The sequence below is a fragment of the Dromiciops gliroides genome, chromosome 1 (assembly GCF_019393635.1).
Source record: "Dromiciops gliroides isolate mDroGli1 chromosome 1, mDroGli1.pri, whole genome shotgun sequence".
Lineage (NCBI taxonomy): Eukaryota > Metazoa > Chordata > Mammalia > Microbiotheria > Microbiotheriidae > Dromiciops > Dromiciops gliroides.
The window spans coordinates 668,617,121-668,633,004 of NC_057861.1; the positions used below are offsets into that span (position 1 = coordinate 668,617,121).

Here is a 15,884-nt window from a genome sequence, read left to right on the forward strand (position 1 = left end):
CCCACAAACCATCAAAATCCTTCACCTGACCAATCCAGCTCCTGTAAGATAGCATACCATCTTTCCTCCCTTTCCTAGATAAACTCTTTGAGAAGGTTGTCTACAATCAATGCAAAATCAATACAAACAATGTCTTCTGATCACTGCACACTACAGTTTGGCTTCCAACCTCATCAATCAACTGAAACTGCTTTCCCAAAGTTATCAGTGATCTTTTTTTTTTTTTTAACTTTTTTTTTTTAAGTGAGGCAATTGGGGTTAAGTGACTTGCCCAGGGTCACACAGCCAGTAAGTGTTAAGTGTCCGAGGCCGGATTTGAACTCAGGTACTCCTGACTCCAGGGCCGGTGCTCTATCCACTGCGCCACCTAGTTGCCCCATCAGTGATCTTTTAATTGCCAAATCTAATGATATTTTCTCATTTCTCATCTTTCTTGGTTTGTTTATTTGTTTTTTTGGTGAGGGGTGAAGTGACTTGCCCAGGGTCACACAGCTAGTGTCAAATGTCTGAGGTCGAATTTGAACTCAGGTCCTCTTGACTCCAGGGCAGGTGCTTTATCCACTGTGCCACCTAGCTGCCCCCTCTTGATCTTTCTACAGCCTCTGATAGTGTCTGGATTTTCATGAAACTTTTCTAATTCTCTTCCTACCTAAATCTCAGCCTCCTTTGCTGGATCCTTGTATAGATCTTACCTACTCTAAGGCCACCCAGGTGGCCCAGTAGATAGAACTCCAGACCTGGAGTCACAAAAGACTAAAGTTCAAACCCTGCCTCAGACACTTAAGAGTTAGATGACTCTGATGAAGTCACTTAACCTTGGTCTACCTCAGTTTCTCCATCTATACAATGAGGATAATAATAGCATCCACCTCCTAGGGTTATTGTGAGAAAATAATAAAGCTTTATAAATCTTAAAGTGCTATGTGCTGGGAATAAAAACCCCAACAAACTATTGCTTAACATTTGTATTTGCATTAAATAAATGACTGAAAACCCATTTACTAAGCGCTTAATATGTGCCAAGAGCTGGGTTGGGTGTTGCAGGTATAAACCAAGTCACCAAATCATTTATAAAAGTCAGGCACTGAGCTAAGGCTCTGGGGATACAAAGAAAGGGAAAAGGCAGTCCCTGCTCTCAAGGAGCTCACATTCTAATAGGGGAGACAGCATGCAAACAGCTGTGTGCAAACGAGAGGTAGACAGAATAAATTGGAAATAATCTCAGAGGGAAGGCACTAAGAGGACTATGAAAGCCTTTTTGCAAAAGGTGGGGCTTTAGTTGAGACTGGAAGGAAGCCCAGGAAGGTAGGATGCAAGATGGAAACAGAGAGAATTCCACATATGAGGAAAGCCAGTGAAAACACTTGGAGTTAGAGGGCTGTGGAGTGGGAGTGTCTTGTTACCAGGAACAGCAAACTGGCTTCTCAAATAATCTCCAATTAACCCTTCATATCCTTTCTTTGTACATAATTGTTTAGGGTTGCCTCCCCTTTGGACTATAAACTCTTTGAGGGCAGGTACTATATTTACCTTTCTCTGTATCCCCAGAGTCTTAGCACATTGTTGAGCATGCAATAAGCCCTTAATAAATGGTTTTTCATTCATTCATTATTGTAAATACAAATGTCGAAAAATAGCTAGCATGTCTATAATGCTTTGAAGTGAAACCTATGCATCAGTCACAGCTTGTTTTTTGTTTTAATCAACCTCATCTTGAAACCAATAACTGGGAATTTAACTTGAGGGAAGGAAACATAATGAAGACCAAAGAGAAATTATTTGTCAGAATATTTGTCATTTTTCTACTTGCATGTGTCCCCAGAGATGTAGAGCATCATGGATTTTGGTTCATATTTATAGGAGAAATCTACCATTTTAGCTTACTGTGACCTAATCTAGAGAATTTCCAAAAATGAATGAGTATAGATAGATAGTTAATTGTTATCCTACAAACAAAAGGAGATGGAAATGAGCTGCAGAGAGTGACAAATGAAAAACATTGTAGATGTAGAATCAGATGACCTGGGTTCAAATCCCAGTTATGTCACTCATTACCTTGGGAAAGTCACTTAATTTCTCTGAAAATCAGTTTCTTCAGCTATAAATTGAAGGCTTCAGCCTAGATGATCTCAAAGGTCCCTTCCAGCTCTAAATTGTATGATCCATATGCTCACTGTCCAGTGATGGTTTTGAAATTGTAGCATTGAAAATTAAAATTAAATAATCTTTCTGCCCAAATGCTCTAATTCAAAGCAAAGGTCAGAAAACTTAATCTGCAACATAATTATCAAAGAATAAGTACATTATAATCAAGTTATTCCATATTGCGAAAATAGATAAATTAAATGTAGAATCAATTTCCTATGTATTTGTTCATAAAAATATGCATTTAAATGCAACGATCCAAGAAAATTCCAAAGAACTCATGATGGAAAATGTTCTCCACATTCAGAAAAAAAACCTGTGGATTCCTAATGCAGATTAAACCATACTGTTTCTACTTTTTTTTTTTGAGGCTTTTCCCTAGTGTTCTGATTATTCTTTCACAACATGACTAATGCAGAAATATGTTTAATGTGATTGTACATATATAATTTATATTAAATAGCTTTCTGACTTGGGGAGGGGGGATGGAAGGAAGCGAGGGAGAAAATTTTGGAACTAAAAATCAAAAACATTTGAAAACAAATGTTGAAAATTATCTTTACATGTAACTGGAAAATAATAAAATACTTTTATGATAAAAATTAAAAATATGTATTTAGTATTTAATCAACCCTAATGTTACATAAACTTCTCCAGGAAAGAATCCTTTTCCCAGCCAGGTTCTTTAGAAATAAAACCAGTAATTTTGTGCTTAGTAAAACAGATGTGAATTTGTAAGAGGGAAAAGAGGTGGTATTTAAAGAGTTCTTGTAAGCACAATGAACAACTTCTGGGGAAACTTCTGGTTCAGTATAAATATGCCTTCTCTGAACTGAGAATATGCTTAAAAAACAAACAAACAGGGGCGGCTAGGTGGCGCAGTGGATAGAGCACCGGCCCTGGAGTCAGGAGTACCTGAGTTCAAATCCGGCCTCAGACACTTAACACTTACTAGCTGTGTGACCCTGGGCAAGTCACTTAACCCCAATTGCCTCACTAAAAAAAATTTAAAAACAAACAAACAAACAAACAAACAAACAAACAAACAGTCCTGAGGATATTCCTGCAAATAGGATAGGATTAGATCAAAACTCAACACCTCTACTATGGCAAACCTGGCTATTCCTTACCAGTAAAATCACTGGTGTGGTCTCTATTACTATGTATAGTCTATATTCCATATATGTATATGTATACATATATCTATGCATATTCCAGGCAGAGTTCTTAGGCAATGGGGATAAGAAGACTGTGATAAAATAATGGAATTTGGCACAAGTCCAGGGGCCCCACCTGATTGATTTAGTATTGTTTGAATTGGGTGAGAATGAGAAACTAGGTACCTACTTAAGGATGATTGGATGGAGGCCACACCTGGCTGGCCTTGAGTGTGTTGGTGTACTACTGACATCAGCAAGAGACCACTCTCAACCAACCAGCTTGAAGGACCTCCCCTTTGGGGGAGGGAGAGAAGAACAAGCAAGTGAACACTTGCTGAGAGAAGTTTTGTTTTTGTTTTTGGTGAGGAAGTGGTGTATGGTGAGAGAGGGAGAACAAGGTCCCCCTTGTCATTCAGGACATCAGCTTGGTGGCAGAATTTCATGTGAGCTGCTAGAAAAGGAAAAGTTTCTGTCTCTCTGGCTATCCTGAATAGATCCAAGCTGTAATAAATCTTTCAAAGCCTAAACTCTTGCTGAATTTATCAGTGATTTTAGCCAGCTTCCCCCCCAAGACTGGGGGGGGCAGATTAGGACCCACAATTTAGATTTTAAACAACACAAGACAATCAAAAGTACTTCTCAAGAAGCTTACTTCCACGGGAGAAACAGAAGCTACACATGTAAGAAAATACAAAATATAAACAGAGTGGACACAAAAATGTTTTCTGAGGGAGGAGGGACTAATAGCTGTCTGGGCCAGGAAAGGCTTTGGGTAGAAGGGGCACCCAAACTGAGCTTTGAAAGACAGTTGAGAGGTTAAGAGGGAGGGAAATAGGAAGTAGGTCAGTTTGCCCCATCAGTGAGTGGAGTGATGGAAATGTAGGATGGAGCCAGATTGTGAAGAGTGTTGAATACCAGAGCAGGTGGCACTGTATCCTACAGGAAATAGGGGAGCCACTGGAGCTTTTTAAGAGAGGAAGTAACATGGTCAGAGCTGTATAGAGGATGGCTTGATAAGGAGACTAGGGATGGGGAGATCAATATGTATGTAAAAACCCAAAATATGTGTAAAGCACTTTGTAACCCGTAAAGCATTATGCAAAATTGGCGGTTATTATTATGGCTATGATACACTCCTGGGGCTTTCCTGTTGCTTCTCTGCTTGCTCCTCCATTTCCTTTTCTGGCCCTTCCTCCATCCATGCACAGTGTGTTCTCTCTTTGGCCTTCTTCTTTTCTTAATGATCTCATCCATTCTCTAGTTTCCTCCCAATCCAAATAGTACAAATCCTTCCTAGATTATTTTTCTGAAGTGACAACTCTGCTCCAAAACTTTCCAAGCCTTACTACAGTTTAAAGGATTAAGAGCACACTCTTCAGTCTGGTATTCAAGGTCTTCTACACAGTGATCTTCAATTTATCTTAATAGATATTTGTTGGATTTTTTTTTCTTTTTTTGGTGAGGCAATTGGAGTTAAGTGACTTGCCCAAGGTCACACAGCTAGTAAGTGTCAAGTGTCTGAGGCTGGATTTGAACTCAAGTCCTCCTGATTCCAGGGCCAGTGCTCTATCCATTTCCCCACCTAGCTGCCCCCTTATCTTAATAGATAATTATTAAGCATCTATTGTATAGGGCACTGGGCTGAGGAAGATTCACAGTCTAAATAAACTAAAATCCTAGCCCTTAAGAAGCTTCTCTAGCTCTGTTTCTTTAATTACAGAATGATAGATTTAAAGCTCCAAGGATGTCAGAGTTCATCTGGTTCAACTCTCTCATTTTACAGATGAGGAAACAGACCCAGGAAGGGTAAATAAATGATTAGCTTTAGGTCAGTCAGTAAGTGATCAAAAACAACTACCTTCGGTATATGTTGTCTGCCTTAGCTAGAACAGAAACTCCTTGAAGGTAGAAAGTGTTTCATTTTTCTCTGTCTTCCTAGCCCTGAGCCTAAAACCTAGTAGGTGCCTAATAAATGCCTGTGCTTTATTGACTGATAAGAGGCTGAGGTGGGAAGGACTGACCCAGGTCCTCAGACTAAATCAAGTGATTTTTTCCCAATGAACTCTTGCACCTTACTGTCTGTCCTTCTGACGCTGAGGCATGTTCACAATCCTCATGGACCTATATAATGAACTATTATTAAAGTTCTTCTGAGTACTTATACTTTTAGCTGGGTTTTTAAAGTGACAGACAATAAACATTCCCTGTATACATGACTGATGCAACATAATTAGTCAAGCCAAAATACACTTGAATAAGTATTCTAATAAACCAAATGTAAAACCACTGACAGATTACTCCCCATTCACACAGTCTTCCTTCCAGTGAAACTGGCCCACTGGTCATTCTCAGTAGGTCAACCTTCCTTCACCTAACTCTATGCCTTTGCAAAGGATGTTCCCCATGTCTGCAGTGTATTCCCTTCTCACTTACAACTCTTAGAATCCTGAGCTTCATTCAAGGCTTAACACAGGTGTCACTACCTGCTGGAAGCCTTTTCTGTTCCCTGTGGTTGTTAGTGCTGTCTCTCTCCCCAAGTAATCTTGCATTAGCTTAGGTGTGTACATGTTGGATACTTCCTGTTCAAAAGCAAGCTCCTTGAGAGTAAAGGAGTATTTTATTTTTATCTTTGTAGTAGCACAGTGCCTGCATATGGTAGGTGGATTGGGCTGAATTAAAGAGAACATTTTCAACTGGAAGTTTGGTTCAAGGTAGCTTAAATCTAGGCATCACAGGTTAAGAAGGACATTGATTAGCTGGATAACGCCCAGAGGAAGGCAACCAGGTTAGGGACAGGCCCTGAGTCCCTGCCATGTAAGGACTGGTTGGAGGAAAAGGGGATGTTTAACCTTGGGTAGGGGGGAAGCATGATGACTGCCTTCAAGCATCTAGTAACAATGGACAGAAGTTGCAAAGAGGCAAATTTAGGCATTCCTGATATTAAATCAGAAAAGTCTTCCTAGCAATCAGAGCTATCAAAAGAATAGGTTGCCCCAGGAGGGAATGGAATCCACTCAATGGAAGTCTTCAAACAAAGGCTAAATGACTGTCTGTTGGGTATGTTGTATTGTGATGTTTAAAATCTAAATGTGATATCTAAAAAATCTAATGTATGGTCCCCTTAAATTAGAAGCTTTAGCACCAGTCTTTGGGCATTAAGCATTTATTAAAGCATACCAGTTATTCACGTGGAGTTGAGAAAAGGCCTATCTAGCCTAGAGTTCCAGTCTAGCCTGGTCTGGTCTGGTCTGGTTCTTCCTCAAGTACTCTGCCACAAGCCTGCTTCAACCATGAACTCCCAGCAAACTGAGTGTGGAAGCTTTTTATAGGTCCGGAGCATAGGTGGTCCTTACACACTGTTTCAAGCTGACTGGTAGGCATTATCCAAATCAATTGGTTCACTGGACTTGAAAGTGGTCTTCAGTTAGGTTCAAAGTCATTAGCTTCTGAGAACAATACCTTCTTAAGGGCTAGCCAGGTGTGCTTACAATCTAGTTAACTTGAAGTAGGCTAATTAGCAGTCAATCACTCTCATTTAATTCAATCAGTTTAGATTAATCTCCAGGTGGGCCTTTGAGTATCTGCTAAATCCCATTATTTTATCACATTCCCCACTTTGTTTCCTCAAGAAACACAGGGTGTTTATTAAGTCTTTGGAAGTCTTTTCTCAGATGATTCTTGGGATGTCCTCTGGGTATAGTCATGGAATGGAAGTCTTTCCAGGGGTTGATATGTGGATGCTGGTAATTAGCCAGGAAAATTTCCTACAAAATTGAGCTTAACACAACTTTAAAATAGCTTTGTCAATAATCAAATCAAACAATGAGAGTTCTCAAAAACATGTCTAAGGAAATTCAGAATCTTACTTGTTACACATGAAACATATAATAAAACAAAAATTGAAACATTCTCTAAAACTAAATATTACTACAGTCCCCCCTGTGGAGGGTAAATTGAGAAGACAATTGTGATATTAATTTAAGAAATAATTTTTATCTTTGTTTCATCACTTTTTGCATCATCTGCCTAATTATCCCCATTTGTGAAAAATCAGAACATATACAAATACAAGTTAAAACACAACACAATCTTTTTTGTTGTTGTTGTTGTTTTTTGCGGGGCAATGGGGGTTAAGTGACTTGCCCAGGGTCACACAGCTAGTAAGTGTCAAGCATCTGAGGCCAGATTTGAACTCAGGTACTCCTGAATCCAGGGCCGGTGCTTTATCCACTGCGCCACCGAGCCGCCCCCACAACACAATCTTAAAAGAATAAAAATCTTTACAAAAATAAGCCCATATTATTGAATTCAAAATGTAGTTGCAATAGCATAAAAGAAAACCTTATGTAACATTTGAACTGACATTATTTCTCTGAGTGAATTTAGAGGATTTTTGATTTCGATATCTAAAATCTCCAGATTTCATATTAATATCTTGCTGTCTACTTCTGCATTTCTGTAAAATATGTCCCTGTCTATGGCAGTAGAAGCAGATTCTTGAAATATGATGATGATAAAGTTTCTCTTGTTTTTCTTCAACCCCTTTATTTTCTCTTTCATAATACCAATGCTTTATAAAGTTATTAATAAAAGGTGAAAGCAGGTAAAGATAAATCCAAATAGAAAATCCACAAAAATGAAGCATTAACATGATCTTATCCCTTATTTGTCTGATTAACCAGACTAAAGTTAGAGAAAAGCAAGTACTTACTTAGTAAGTAGAAGAAATCCAATTGAAAATTTAAAGGGACAGGCACATAAAATCAATGAAAATAGGAGAAACGTACAAACATGAAATTTCTTACCCAACTTGTTTTGCAGAGATCAGAAGATTGAGGGGTTCAGAGCTGAACAAGATGACCATGGAGTTCCCTTCTATCTCTGAAATTGAAATCCTGTGACTCTGTGAAGGACCACTGGAATAGGGAGTGCCTGAGCTGAGCTTCAAAGGCCAGAAAGGAATCTTAAAGGTAGCTATGAGGAGGTAGTTCCTGAGGGCAGTTGAGTTTGTAAAATAATAAGTGTTCCTGTTTGAGTGGCATGGACAGTGTGTAAAGGGGAGGCATCTTGGAACCATGTGGAAAGGCCTTTTTAATGCCAGGTCAAATGCCAAGTTAATTTTTATGTTATCTTAGGGGCAACAGAAAGCTATGGAAGTTTTCTGAATAGAGGAGCAAGAGGATCGGATATGTGTCTAAAGAAGACTTTTGATGACCGTATTAAAGCTGGATTGCAGAGAGAAAAGAATGGAGTTAAGGGAAGCAGTGAAAGCACTATTGCAATAGCCCAAAAAAGTAGTGAAGACAGCCAGAACAAGAATGGTGGAGGCTTGGGTAGAAAGATAAAGGCAAATGCGTGAGATGGTTTAGGGACAAAATCCAAGAAAAGGGCTAAAAAGAAAATGCCTGGCCTCAGGAAGTTATACCAAGTTGCATGCAGTTTGGGGAACAAGCAGGATAAACTAGAGACCCTAACCCAGGGAGGGAAAGCTGCCCTCACTGGCATCACTGAGACCCTTGCCTGCAAGCAAGTAGCAGGGTATATTTTATTCAAAAGAAATAGGATAGGCAAAAGGGGGTAGTGGTAGAAAAGCATCTTGATTTAGGGCAGGTAATTTCTTGATTTATTTTAATGACAATTTCATCTTTCAAATGGTGGAAGAACCAATAAAGTGAATGCTGGTATCTTCCCCCCCCCCCCAAACAACAAGAATGAGTTGCTGAGGAGGAAATGATGGGAACTTGTGGGAAAGTGATGACTCTGTCTTTTTTTTTTTTTTTTGGCAGGGCAGTGAGGGTTAAGTGACTTGCCCAGGGTCACACAGCTAGTACATGTCAAGTATCTGAAACCAGATTTGAACTCAGGTCCTCCTGAATGCAGGGCCAGTGCTTTATCCACTGCACCACCTAGCTGCCCCGGACTCTATCTTATAATGTGTAATAGAGAAGAGGAAGGTTGAAGTATACTTTGACAGTCGCACTAGATTTTGGAGAACAGATTTCGAAAGGTGCTGAGAAGGGAAAAGCAAAATCCTAGACTAAAATTCTACAAGAGAAGTCAGGAGGGGTCAGGCACTCTCAGGAACAAAATGATAAATACACAAAGAGAAACAATCCAGATGAGGAGGTGGAAGTTATTTAGAGACTGGCATGGACATGCAGGGATATCATCAACCAAATTTGACTTTTAAAAGTCAAATAGGGGGCAGCTAGGTTTTGAAGTGGATAAAGTACCAGCCCTGGATTCAAGAGGACCTGAGCTTAAATCCAGCCTCAGACACTTGACACTTGCTAGCTGTGTGACCCTGGGCAAGTCACTTAACCCTCATTGCCCTGCCCCCCACTCCCCCAAAGTCAAGTCAAGAAGATGGAACAAAGAGCAGGAATGGAGGCTGAAAATGAAATCATGGCATGGGTGTCTAAAATAATTGTGTTAGAAGTTGGTTTGAAAACTGAAGACAACAAAAAGTTTTTGTTTTCTTTTTTAACTACACTGAGGAGAAAACAGAGATCAAAGAAGGGATAGGACTGAAGCTCAGAGTAGCTGGGGCTATGATATATTAGGGGTCTATTATGTGTTAAGGAGAGCTAGGTATCACAGTGGATAGAGTGTTGGGCCTGTAGTCAGGAAGACCTGAGTTCAAATCTGGCCTTATACACTTAGTGACTGATTCCGGGCAAGTCACTTAACCCTGTTTGCCTCAGTTTTCTCATCTGCAAAATGAGCTGGGGAAGGAAACAGCAAACCAGCATCTTTACCAAGATGACCCAAATGGGGTCATTTAGAGTCAGACACGACTAAAATGTCTGAACAACAACAACAAACAAAATCTCTCCTTTGGGGGCCAGCATGCAGGGGCAGCAGAGCCTGGTAAACAGGACACTGGATTTGGAGTTGTAGAGACCTGTTTCAAATCCCACTTCCAACACTTATTAGTTATGTGACTGGGCAGATCACTTTACCTCTCAGTGCCTCAATTTCCTCATTTGTAAAATGAGGGTATTCAACTTGATGGCCACTAAGAGGCATCTTAGAGCTATGGAAGCAGGAAATGGAATGTGAGCATAGGGGACGGTGAGCAGGTCAATTTGGTTGGAAAGGAGAGTGTGAAAGAGGATGCAAAGTATAATCATCCTGAAAAGATAGGCTGGATCCGGATTGTGAGAGGTTACAAATGCCATCTAAGAGGCAATAGGGAGCCACTGAAGCTTCTTCCATAGTGGCATGGTCAATCTGGTGCTTTATAAATATCAATTTGGCATGTAGGAAAACCAGTACCTGGATGATAGCAGGTGCTTAAGAAATACTTGTTGGAGCAGCTAGGTGGTGCAGTGGATAAAGCACCAGCCCTGGATTCAGGAGGACCTGAGTTCAAATTCTCCTCAGACACTTGACACTTACTAGCTGTGTGACCCTAGGCAAGTCACTTAACCCTCACTGCCTCACCAAAAAAAAAAGTTGTGCTGTCCTGAAGCCAAAGGAGAGAGTATCTGGGAGGAGAGGGGTGGTCAGTAGTGTCAAGGAAGCCAAGGAAGATGAAGACAAGGAAAAAACCAACCAGCCAATCAACCTACTAGACTTGGTGACTGAGAGAACAATTTCAAGTAGACTAGTAAGGGCAGAAGAAAGATGGGGCTGAAGAGTACTAGATGTCAATTACTTATGCAATGCAGTGTGCTAAAATAATATACATGCTTGCCTTCAAGCAGGTTACAACCCAGTAAGGATTAGGATGCAAAAGAGGATGACTAGTGCACAAGAGAATTATATGGTACCAAGAGATAAGAAACATAACTCTCCTATAAGGAAGGCGTGTCACATTGAGGAGATACCAGAGTGAGCCTGAGAAAGAAGCCCAGGATTCTAGGAAGTTAAGGTGAGGAGGGAATACAGAGTGTGAAAAGGTATGTGAGATAGAATTCCGGAGTTCAGTAGGCCAGTTTGGCTGAACAGCAAAGTGCATTACAGAGTATAATGTGAAATAAATCTGGAAAGATAGGCTGGAACCAGCCCAAATTTGAGGGACACTCAGGAATCCAATTTGGTTAGGGTAAGTTATATGATCAAAAAGGGCCATTGTTGAGATGAGGCTAGAGAAGTATATTGGAAACATATACTGAAGGACCTTTGGACACCAAGCTAAGGAACCTGTCCAATGGGGAATTGTTGCCAGAGTGGTGGCCTTATTTTGTTTAAATGGTCTTGCAGATCATGTATTAAATGATATAACATTGCTAAATTGCTTTGTAAATCTTAAAGCACTTCAAAAATGCTAGTTTTATTATTGTCATCCACAAACCTTTAAAAGCTACCTATTGCCTTCTGAAGGCAGGAACCAATATTTTTTGTGTTACGTTCAAAATCTCAAACACAGAAGGTATTCAATACATCTTTGTTGATTTGATTTTGTCAGTGTTTTTTTGAGTGACTAAGGCAAAGGATTTTTCAGTTTTAAAATATGAATATTAGAAATGGCATGCTTCACTGAGATGCAAGAACTACTAATTCTAAGATGTTTTGAAAATGCACATTGTTCCATAAATGAGACATAAAACACTGAAATTGAATAAGGTAAACTGCCAATCTTAACATCTAATGGCAATGGAAATCTTCAGATGCCTCATAAAGATTCTACCTCTCTCCCCCATATTTGACTGATTAACTTGATGGTGAGCATGCTATTATTTACTTACGAAGGAGGAAAACCCTATCACTTATAAATGTTAAAATTATCAAGCCAAAACAAAAAAATGATTAGGGTTTAACTAGGTCTTACTGGTTTTCTTTTACTAACAACGCAAAATCCAGTCCCATAAGCAATTCTGGTTAATGTTATCTTGTCTTTTCTAATATCTATCTCACGAGGCTATATTGAGGAAAGCACTTTGTAAAACATTATACGAATGAGGGCTATTATTATATCCATGGGAGACACGGTTAATAACCTTTCTTAGGAAATTACCTCCTTTGCCTGAAGGAAAATACAAGAAATTCCCTATAGTTTACAATATGGTACAGCTAAGAGTTCTTGGGGGTCAGGAAATCCTAGGGGTAGGGGATTTTGGAGAGACAAAGCAAAGGCAAAATCGGGAAGAAGTGGAAAAAAATAAACTCCAAAAAGATATTACCTAACAACAAAATGAAAAAAAAAAAAGGTGTGGTGGTGGAGAGATACTTTGGGTAACTGTAAAAAAAAAGTGATATTTCAGTTCTAAACATCAGAAACCTAAAGCCTTAATTTCCACCCTTCCCCTCATTGGTGCAATAGGATTTTCCGATTTGTAGGGACTGGATTCAAATCTCAACTACACCCCTTTCTAACTGCCAGATCTTTGGCAAGAGACGTCATCTGCCTAGGCCGCGTTTTCTGTACCCGAAAACTGAAGACTGGACTTGCCGACCTCTAAGTTTCCTTTCAATTCTAAATCTAATGACCCTTTGACCCCTAGACTTGTCCAGGTCCCGTCCCAGTAAAAAGAGAAGGAAAGGAATATCACAGAATAGCTTAGATTCTGGCTAACTTCCTGTGCGTCCTCTTGATCTGTGAAACACGAGTTTTTCTTAGAGAGAAAACAAACACAAAAAAGGCAGCAGCTCGGGGAAAGGGGGGGGGGCAGTGTCACGGACTCATGCCCAGAAGGTCCGGCCGCACTTGCCAGCCCTCCTTCTCCAGAGGAGAGGGGAGGGAAAAAGGAAAAGGGGGAGTGGACCAGGCAGCGTCCCAGGGAGGGGGAGGCGGGGGTGTCCAGAGAAAACGCCGGGAAAAACAAAGAGTTAACAGCAAACCGACCTCACTGGGGACCCTCAACAGCCGTTCCCGTTCCCTGCCCGTCTCGATTTCCCTCCCCCCCCCCCCCCCCTCGAGGCTGCTAACGCTCCCAGGGTGGGTGGGCCCTCCGGGGTGGGAATCGAGGACAGAGAGAGGAGAAAGGGGGGTGTGAGACGAGGATGGGGAGAAAGAGGAAAGAGAAACAAGGAGGGGTCAGAGGAAAGGAGGGGAATGGGAAGTGGGAGGAAGGGAAGAGGGAAGGGGGGAGGGGAAAGGGAAGAGGAAGGGGGAAGAGGAAAAAAAGCGGAGAGGAGGAGGAGAGGAGGAGGAGGAGGAGGAGGAGGAGGAGGAGGAGGAGGAGGAGGAGGAGGAGGAGGAGGAGACTAGGGGTGGGCGAGGGAAATAGCTCCGGCGGGACGCTGGGCTTCAGCAAACTCTCCGGTGGCTGCGAGGATAGGACGCGTCCTCCAGCGGGGGCGGGGCTGGGAGTGGTGGTGCAAAGCTCGGCCGGGAGCGACTGCGCTAGGATTGGCTGCGCCGCCGGCAGGGGGCGGTGAAGAGCAGCCGAGACTGCGCCAGGCAGGGGGAGAACCCACCTGGAGCCTGGCCGGGGGTGGGCTGCGGAGGTGGTGCTGGGGAGGCACCGTGGCCTGAGCGGCGCCCCGCCCCAGGGTCCAGCCGCCCCTTGCGGCCCACCGGACGGGAGGGGGCGCCCCCGGCTGCGGCCTCCGTTTCCCGTGAGGTCCGTGTGTATGTCTCTTTAAGGGGCCGGGGGTGGGGGTGGGGAGGAGGCGGCATCGGCGCCTGCGAGGGGGGCGGGGTGGCTGCGTGTGCGAGCGTCTCTGCGGACGACGCCGCTGCCGCCGCCGCCGGAGAAGCCGCCTCCTCTCCTCCCCCTTCCCCTGCTTCCCCCTCCCGCCCCCCTCCCCCGTGTCTCCCCTGCCCGCGGGGAGGGGGTTTGGGCCGCCGCCGCCGCTTCCAGCTCTTCCCGATGAAGCAGCAGCAGCCGCTGCCGCCGCCACCGAAGATGGGGGATTTCTATGACCCTGAACACCCCACCCCTGAGTGAGTATCTCTCTGCTTGCGCGCGGCCCTCCCTCTTTTCAGCCTCGCCGCCGCCGTTATCCGCCTCAGACGCGAACCGGGTGGCGGAGGGGGGGGGTGGAGCGGTACGTCTGGGCCTAGGGTAGGGTGAGGCCTTCTCCGGGACGGACAAGCCGGGGCCCGGGTGGAGGGCGGGGGGAGTGAGCGTTCCCCGTGACTAGGCGCCGGCGGGGCGCGGGCCCGCTTCTCCTCAGCGGAGCTGGCTGTGAGGCGGCGGGGAGAGTAACGGGGCCTGGGAGGCCGCGGAGCGCGCTCACGGCGGGGGGGCGAGGGTGGGGTGCGGAGCCCAGGGCCTACGGGGGCTGTGTCGCGCGCCGCGCGCGGCGTTAGCCGAACCGGCTGTGAGGGGGATGAGTTAGGAGACCGGGCCCCAGAGAGGTCGCGCGAGCAGTTGGAGGTGCGCGCGGCGGTTTGCCGCTGCGGGGGACTGGGGGAGGGGGAGGGCCAGGGCCACGGGTGCCTCGCGCCGGGGCTCGTGCGGGGCGCTGGGGGAGCAGTTGGAAGCCGCTGGGAATGTTAGAGGAGAGAGGTAGGGGGAGGGGTAGCGGGCGCTCACTCCAGGCTCCGAAGCCCATCCTGGGCCCGTGGGCCAGGAGGAGCCTAGACGGGCGACTCTTCCTTCTCTTCCTCGCCTTCCTTCCCTCGCTCCTCAGCCCCCACCTCGATCTCCTCTGTCTGCCTCCTTCCAAGGTGTCTTGTCCATCAGGGCTCCTCTCCCTGGTTGCGTCGGAAGAGGAGACGCAGGGAAGATCTAGGCCGCAAAGCCCCGGACTCGGTTTGAGTCTTAGGCCGGAGGGCGGCTCCTTCAGCCAAGGTGTCTTAGCTGCCTGCAGGAATCACTTCACTTAGTGGATTGTGTTGAAGGCCCCACCTTCACCTGCTCCTAGTTTCGGAAACCTTGGGCTCATCCGTGGTTAGGTGTGTTTTTTTTCCCCTACCTTAAATCATGTTCTTTTTCTGCAACCGTTTGTACTGAGGATAAAAATCTTGTACCAGTAGGCTTGATGAGAAGATGTCACCGAGTTTGTTTTGTTGATCAGAAATGAAGTATAGTGTAGCATTACAGTGCATTTTTAGGGAATTTTATTGGCTTCCTCATTGATCTATTTCTAAAGATACACCTGTTAACCCTTCTCCTGGGGGAACTTTGTTCTTAACTTTGGAGAAGAGAGACAAATGGTTGATTATTAAACAATATTTAGGAAATTGAAAGACAGCTTTGTTCCAAATTGTATCATCAGTATTAACATGATCAAGGTGTGCCCTTCCCCCAGCTCCCCCTTTTCTTCTTAAGACTCTCAAAGCAGTTGAAAGTTTTGTTTTTCCCAAAACCCACGTTAGGACAGACTAATCATTTTTTAAAGTTTGCCTTATACTCCTGTTCTAGCTTTAGCACTTAAGATGTTTTGTATATATGCTTCTAAAGTGTTTCAGCCATTACTCAGAGGAGCATACTGACTTGAAATTTTTTTGTTGTTTGAACCCACAAAAATCAAGTAACCACTATATTCAAGGCACTCTGAGATCCTAGGGATATAGACAAAAAAGATAGTCATGGCACTAGAGGAGCATAAATTCTATTTTGAGGGATAAAACAAATAAGTTAAAAGTAATTTTTAAAAGGGAGGAAATCAGGAAGGTTTCAAGTAGGATATTACACCTGATCATTAAGTTTTGAATCTATCCTTTTTTTTTTGTTTTGTTTT

The 15,884-nt window shown here is 43.5% G+C and overlaps 2 protein-coding genes across 4 annotated transcripts in view; one reads left to right on the forward strand and one right to left on the reverse strand.

Annotated features, from left to right (window-relative positions):
• Window positions 1–13,769, reverse strand: part of LOC122736149 (tubulin delta chain-like) — a 75,630-nt gene extending 61,861 nt beyond the window's left edge. Inside the window, exon 1 of one of the 2 annotated variants that reach the window (XM_043978201.1) lies at window positions 13,671–13,769. The gene's annotated coding sequence lies outside the window, so the exon portion shown is untranslated. Of the gene's footprint in view, window positions 1–13,095; window positions 13,137–13,670 lie in introns of those variants that run through there. The other variant, XM_043978202.1, reaches the window with a different exon arrangement.
• A 214-nt stretch (window positions 13,770–13,983) lies between these two features.
• The window catches only part of SETD2 (SET domain containing 2, histone lysine methyltransferase), a 153,441-nt gene continuing 151,540 nt past the window's right edge, over window positions 13,984–15,884 (forward strand). Inside the window, exon 1 of one of the 2 annotated variants that reach the window (XR_006355648.1) lies at window positions 13,984–14,139. Coding sequence is in view for 1 of the 2 variants with exons in the window: in XM_043994791.1 (XP_043850726.1) it covers window positions 14,066–14,139 (74 nt within the window). In the remaining variant the exon portion in view is untranslated. The remainder of the gene's footprint in view (window positions 14,140–15,884) is intronic. The other variant, XM_043994791.1, reaches the window with a different exon arrangement.